The 7,550-nt window shown below is 37.3% G+C and overlaps 1 protein-coding gene across 1 annotated transcript; it reads left to right on the top strand.

Moving 5' to 3' along the window:
* The first annotated feature begins 237 nt into the window (after positions 1-237).
* Positions 238-1,058, top strand: LOC145064253 (uncharacterized). Its single transcript, XM_079011736.1, has 2 exons — positions 238-342; positions 561-1,058. The coding sequence occupies exons 1-2, from the start codon at positions 238-240 to the stop codon at positions 1,056-1,058; spliced, it is 603 nt and encodes a 200-aa protein (XP_078867862.1).
* The last annotated feature ends 6,492 nt before the right edge of the window (positions 1,059-7,550 follow it).

Below are 7,550 nucleotides of genomic sequence, written 5' to 3'. Positions count from 1 at the left end.
CCTAAAGCTGTAGAAGTCTTGAAGGACATACATGAAGGAGATTGTGACAATCACACTGGGGGAATATCTTTATGCTCCAAGATAATAAGAACAAGATACTACTGGCCGACCATGAAGATATATTATTTTCTACATGCTCAAAAGTGTGATGCTTGCCAAAGACATAGCAACATCCTGCATCAATTCGCAGAACCTCTACATCCTTTTATCTCTCCATGGCCATTCATGAAATTGGGAATGGATATTGTGGGAAAATTACCAGTAGCCCCAGCAGTAAAAGTCTACATGCTAGTGATGATTGATTACTTCTTAAAGTGGATCGAAGCTGAAGCCTTCGTTCAGGTAAGAGAAAAAGAGGTAGTCTCATTTATTAAACGTAATATCTTGATCAGGTTCGGGATCCCAGCTGAAATCATATGCGACAATGGATCCCAGTTTATAAGAAAATGGACAACAGAATTCTGCACAAGTTGGGGAATCAAAATGATAACATCCACTCCTGTTCATCCCCAAGATAATGGTTAATCATAGTAAACTGCTTAAATAAATGATTGGATAAGAAGAAGGGAAGATGGGCAGAAGAGCTTCCTTTCGTATTATGGGCAGATAGGACTACTTCCAAAGTAGCCACATGCCAGACCCCCTACTATTTGGTGTTTGGGACAGAATCGGTGATCCCCACCGAAGTAGTGATCCCAACGGCAAGATACTTGCTGCAAGATCAAGAGAATAACGACAGAATCCTTACACAGGATCTTGACACTATTGATGAACTCAGAGATCTTTCCAAAATACGCATTGCTGCTCATCAGCAAAGGATTACCAATGCTTACAATAAGAACATTAAAGTCAGAAGGTTTCAAATAGGATACTTGGTATTAAGGAAAACATTCCAAAACACCAAGGATCCTAGCGCAGGAAAATTAGCTCCTAAATGGGAAGGACCATATCTCATAGATGCTGAAGCAGGAAAAGGATCATATTGGCTAGCAACACTCGAAGGAAACATTCTGCAGAGATCGTGGAATGCTATACACCTCAAAGCAAACTACATATAAGTAGGGCCAATTAATCCTCAATAAAACCGACGTACACATATTCCTTACCTTGAACTTTTTATCATTGCTTACTTTCTCCTCAATTACGTTACTAACTTAAGCATTAGAATGGCGTTAGCTAGACTAACACCCACCCCTAGCTAACGTTTTTTGTGCAGAACAACATGCAACTAAGAATCTCCATAAGTAATGATCCTGAAACGAAAGGATCCTCGGGGTTGAAAATCTTGAAATATAAGGATCCTCCGAATCCTAAAATATAGGGATCCTCGAGATTGAAGATCCTGGAACATAAGGATCTTGACACACAAAGATTTAAACATCTTAACACTTGAGAAACTACATTATATTAATGATGTAATCTTTAAACTATCATATACACAAGCTAGAGACTGATCATTGTTGGAATAGTCTCTAAGGCTGCAACTATATTTGGCAAATATTTGACCCGATTGTGCATGGTCCTTTTGGGTTGCCTTCACCATAGCAACTTGACAAAATGATTTATAATGTGAGAAGAAATATTATTAATATATTATTAGAATAATATAAGGATTAATAATATTGTTATTTGATTAATATAACTCATAAATTAATTAGGAAGTAATTTGGTGACTTAAAGAGATTAATTAAATAAAAGGGCATAAACTGTCAATTTTATGATAGTTGTACTTTGGGCTATAATCCCTTATGGATAAGGGGTGGACGGTTTTGAGGCTTTGGATAGACCTAGAAATCGTCCAATGCTTATCATTAGGGAGATTGGATTGCTTAGGGCCTAAGTTATCCAATTAGGGTTTAAGGGTGAAACCCTAGGAGCCTCACTAGTATAAATAGAACCTTAAGGTCAAGGAAATCGGTACACATGCTTTTGAAGAAACCCTGGCCGACTTCCTCCCCTCTCTCTCTCTCTCTAATCATCCTCTTGGTAAGTTGGTGTTTGTAAGCCATTAGAGGAGTGACAATTGTTACTCTAAGCTCTAAGGACAAGAAGATTCAAGCAAGATACTTAAGGTAATCCTTTAGAGCTGTTTTCTTATGTTATTATACTAGATCTATTGATCAAAGTCTTGGATACATTGCATGTTCAATTAGAGAAACCTAGATCCAAGCATTAGGGTTTGTATGTGCACATAGGAATGTTCTTATGGCTCAAACCCATAAGTGGTATCAGAGCCTTGATTGGTTTCTATTGAATTGATGCATTGGTTGCTTGATTGTTGATTGTAAAATTCAAATTTTGTCCTTCTGCCTGATCAACTCGGCGAGTTCCATAGTGGATTCGGCGAGTAGGCCTCAACTCGGCGAGTCCATTGTGGTACTCGGCGAGTTCGAGCGTCAGAAAGAGCTAGTTTCGGGATTTCTTGATGTTTATCTTATGGATACTTGCCTTTGTCTTAATGGGCCAATATAAATCCGATTTTAACATATATTTGAGTATATTCTTGACCTAATTAAAGATATTTATCAATTAATTGAATAATAATTTCCTTATGTGATAATTGATTGATTATTTTAATTAAATTGGTAAATTGTTTTGCAAGAAACATTTAAATAAATCAAATAAAGATAATTATGAGATTAAATGGTTAATTTGAATTATTTGTTATTTGATCCCTTATGTTTTGAAAAGGTTAAAACTTGTCCTCAAGTTTTGAAATTTATGTTTTGTGATTAAAATTTTAATTTAGACAATTTAAATTTCAAACCCTAGAATTTTACAAGTTTAAAATTCAACCCTATACTAATATAATATTACCAGATTAATATATATATATATATATATATATATATATATATATATGTATAATTAAAATGCTAATCTTACCATTAGTAGACCTCATTCACGAAGCCGGTCTATAAGGTGGGTATAAGGTTATGGCCTATAAAATGACGCTTAATGGGTGTACACTCACACCCACCGCTTGCTTGATCGGTGGAGGGTCGTTAGCCGAACGGGTAGGATAGGGCTACCACATCTCCTCATTAAAAGTATAATATTGAAATATAAAGTAACTACATGTTTTTTAAAAAAATTCCCAATCCTAGTTACTTTAGGAAAAGTGAATTGATGCAATCCCATGAAATTACGCTTTGCACCCTTGCTAAGAAGTTAGTGGAGCATGTGTGGTTTACTGGCATACTAATTGGTTCTAGGAAAAGGTGGCAAAGGGTGATTCATTGTTTATCATAGTTCGATGGAGCGTGTGTGGTTTATCGGCACATCGAATAGGTGATTGTTACAATGAAGGCACCGTGTAGATTTGCATGGTTATTCACACCCACTTTGTGATCCTCGGTATCACAGTCACAAACGAGAGGGGAATATCAAGATTTAAACATGCCATTGAAAAGTTCAATGAATCTCATCGAAACCTAGGAATTCTCAATACATTTAGAACTTAAGGTTATGTTTTCATGGTGGAGAATTAGTGAATCGTCATTCACTTACCTTCAAATTGTTTGCATGTTGGATTACGGCATCCCTTTTCTAATATGTAAACATTGTTGTTGGATCCTAGCCCTAATTTTTCTTATTGGGTGATAATTAGGGATTCAAATTCTAATCTATCTTTGTCCTCTCTATTTGTAGATGTCGAACGCAAACAACGCTGCTGCTAGTTCATTCACATTGATAAGCCTTTGCCAAAAGGTGACTTTCGATGGAACGAACTTTAGAGAATGGATAAGATACATTCGCACGATTGCTCGCTACGAGGACAAGGAGTATGTCCTTGATGAGAAGCTCGAGAAGATCAATCCAGAAATCGCTACTTCGGCTGAAATGACTGCTTTTGAGACTCATGAACGTGATGCGATGAAGGTCCATTGCATCATGATAGCCACAATGAAAGCCGAATTCCAAAAGTCCTACGAGGACATGTATCCGTATGAAATGCACCAAGATTTATTGGAGAGATACCATCAAAACGCGAGGCAGGAACGTTACGAGATCTTCACTAACATGATCTCCGCTAAAATGGGACATGGAGAGTCTCTAACCGTGCACCTGCAAAAGATGCAGAGATATGTCGATCGTCTTCGCAAGTTGAATGTCGACTTTGGGGAAGATTTGGCTATCGACATGGTGCTTCATTCCTTGCCTCCGTGTTACAATCAATTTATGATGACCTACCACATGAACAATGAGGAGGTCACCCTAAGTAAGCTCCAAGGTCTCCTAAGGGTTGCTGAGAGCAACCTCAAGGACAAGTCTGTTGCACCAACTCCCAATCCACCCGTCGCTCTTGTTTTGGCAATTGGGCAAGGAAGGGGTAAGAAGAGGAAGGCTCCGTTTAAGAGATACCGCAAGGGAAAGTCCCGAGATGGTTCCTCTTCTAGTGGGACCAAAGTTGATCCTGCTAAGCCTAAGCCTAACCCTAACCCAAAGGAGGCAGAGTGCCACCATTGCCACAAAATAGGGCATTGGAAGAGAAGCTGCCCAGAATACCTACAAGCCATCAGGGAAGGAAAGATCAAGCCGTCTTTCGCAGGTATATACATAATTAAATCTAATGATTCATCTCATGCTATTTCTTGGGTCCTCGATACCGGGTGTGGTTACCACATTTGTTCTGAATTGCAGGGTCTAAGAAGAAATAGGGATGTGGAGCGTGGAAGAATAAATCTAATCATGGGGAACAGAAGATTGTCGCCTGTGACCAAGATTGGAGTGTATTCTTTAGTGCTTAGTAATGTATTATGTTTAGATTTGAATAATTGTTGCTACTCGCTAGAAATGGCAAGAAACATCATTTCATTTCATGGTTTGTTTAGAAAACGATTTAGATTTTCTTTTAATAATGAGAATGGTTCAATTTATGCTTGTCTAAATGGTGTCTTATATTTTGAAGAAATGCCATGTAATGGAATTTATGAAACTATTATGATTGTAGATAACCTAGGAAATGATGTTTTGTGCATGGATTCTTCCAATAGTATGGATAAAGCATCCTTGTGGCATCGTCTTGGACATGTCAACAAGAAGCGCATAGCCCAACTCCAAAAGGATGGAGTGTGGGAGTCATTCGACCTAAGGGAAGATGACACATGCGAGTCTTGTTTACTTGGAAAGATGACCAAGTCACCGTTCACTAGCATATGTGAAAGGGGTGAGAGTTTATTGGACCTCATACATACCGATGTATGTGGACCCTTTAGATCAACCACGAAGGATGGGAATCGCTTCTATGTGAATTTTACCGATGACTATAGTAGATATGGGTATATCTACTTAATCAAGCAAAAGTCAGAAACGTTTGAAAAGTTCAAAGAGTTCAAGAATGAAGTGGAGAATCAGTTGGGTAGGAAAATCAAGATGCTTCGATCCGATCGAGGGGGAGAGTACCTAAGTCTAGAATTCCACGACTATCTCAAAGAGTGTGGAATAGTTTCACAATTGACGCCACCTAGGACACCGCAGTTGAATGGTGTTGCAGAAAGGCGTAATCGAACCTTGTTAGACATCGTCCGTTCTATGATGAGTCGTGCTTACTACCTATCTCATTCTGGGGGTATGCCTTAGAGACTGCCGCCCATATCCTTAACCAAGTCCCTACTAAGAAGGTTGCCAAAACACCTCACGAGATGTGGACAGGGAAAGCTCCCTCGTTAGCACATATCAAGGTTTGGGGTTGCGAGGCTTTCTTAAGATGAGATACTCACGACAAGCTCGAACCTCGTAGTGAGCGATGTATTTTCATCGGCTACCCGCAGAAATCCTTTGGATATCTCTTCTATAGACCGAAGGACAATGTTGTCTTCGTTGCGAGGAGAGGAGTTTTCAGAGAGCGAGAAATCATAAGCCAAGGAGATAGTGGGAGGCAAATCGACCTTGAAGAGATTCAAGAATCGAATGATGAAGGAACCTCTACCGCTGGCGCTCAACCCATTTATAATTATACACATAATAATATCAACTATCTTAACAATTGATATCAACCATATGACATGCTATGTTAATTTTTTCATAATAGACTTAATATTAAACATTTAACATAAAAACATGTTTTGCTATGAACACATAAATATCCACATGTACTCGCTTGGCCAGTTAATGAAAACTAACTTCTACTTTTGCCTCTAGTTTGTGATTTCTTGCAACTCAAATTTTTGTCTAAACCTATTTGGACAATATACCAACTTCCTCATGACTTGTCCCAATTTACTAGGAGTTAACATCCGCTTCCATTTTTGACCAGGCTAATCAAACTCCAAAATCATAATTACTAAACGACTTAACCCAAGAAGCCATTAGCCTAGTCACATTTATCTAACTAATTTATAGACTATGGTTTATAACTCTTGATGCCCAGATCAAGAATCTTACAACATAATTCATGTATCAACTTACTATTGAGTTGATAATAGCACCATATCATAAACTCCAATAATTACTTTTGGGTTCTAACAACCATACACGATTAATATTACATAAACACAATTATGTATTATCGAATTTAGATGATACCTTACTCGTTTAATGCTTGTACCCTCTTAATTTTGCCTCAACATCTGCATCTCTAAAGACATAAACAACCCTCACCGATTATGCTTTCGATTTTCCAAAAAAACTATCAGGGATACCCTTTAACCCTTTATACAGTTGTTGATTATCGTGTAAACACGTCATGAAATCACTGGCTCGTGTCATGTTCCATGTGTCAAGCTTTGATATCGCTTTGTGTCAACACATGTCGAAGACTAAGCGACATATATTCATTTACATTCAAACTTTTGTTATTACAGACAATTATGCAACTGAAAGGTATATTGATTGTAATTGCAATCATTGAGACTCTAAGAAAATCTAAAAAATGAGTATTGTTTGTTAGACAATTTATTAATTATATCCCAAACTACCCATGACTTGTAAGCACCATCAATTTAACATTCATAGCCAAAAGGGAAATATAATCTCTTTATATTTTACTATTGTGTTCGTCAATAGAGCATTATCGAGTATAATGCTAATTGAGAACCCTAAAATAGATACAACCATTGTATCCTACTAATATTATCCATGATAATAGTTTTAGCGAATATCCCCATTTAGTAATTCACATATACCAGGGATCATATTTAACTATACATAGTGGAATATAAAACTGCATAGTATTCCCAACTGAGGGACCTGTAGGGAAATTTTTTATTTCCTTCCAATCATCATCATTATCATCATTTTCTTTACTTACAATGTTATCCCCGATCAAACATCAGTCGGATGTTAACTCCAAGAGTTTTCTCCAATTGTACTGAAAGTACCTTAACCTTTTCTTGCGTGCTTAAGAATTGCCAATTTCCATAGCCATTTTTCTTGATATATTCAATCATAAGCTCGTCTTTTTCATGTATACATGATATTTTATTCAATCATGCCTTCCATTGGAATCATCTAATTCCATAATGTAATCTATTTACAATTCATGATCACTATGACTAAATCATACTCTTCTATGGAATACCATTTGACCCTAAATGTCACATTCCATC

This window comes from Lactuca serriola, chromosome 7 (assembly GCF_051521515.1).
Source record: "Lactuca serriola cultivar US96UC23 chromosome 7, Lser_US96UC23_V15, whole genome shotgun sequence".
NCBI lineage: Eukaryota > Viridiplantae > Streptophyta > Magnoliopsida > Asterales > Asteraceae > Lactuca > Lactuca serriola.
This window is presented reverse-complemented; position numbering and strand designations above follow the sequence as displayed.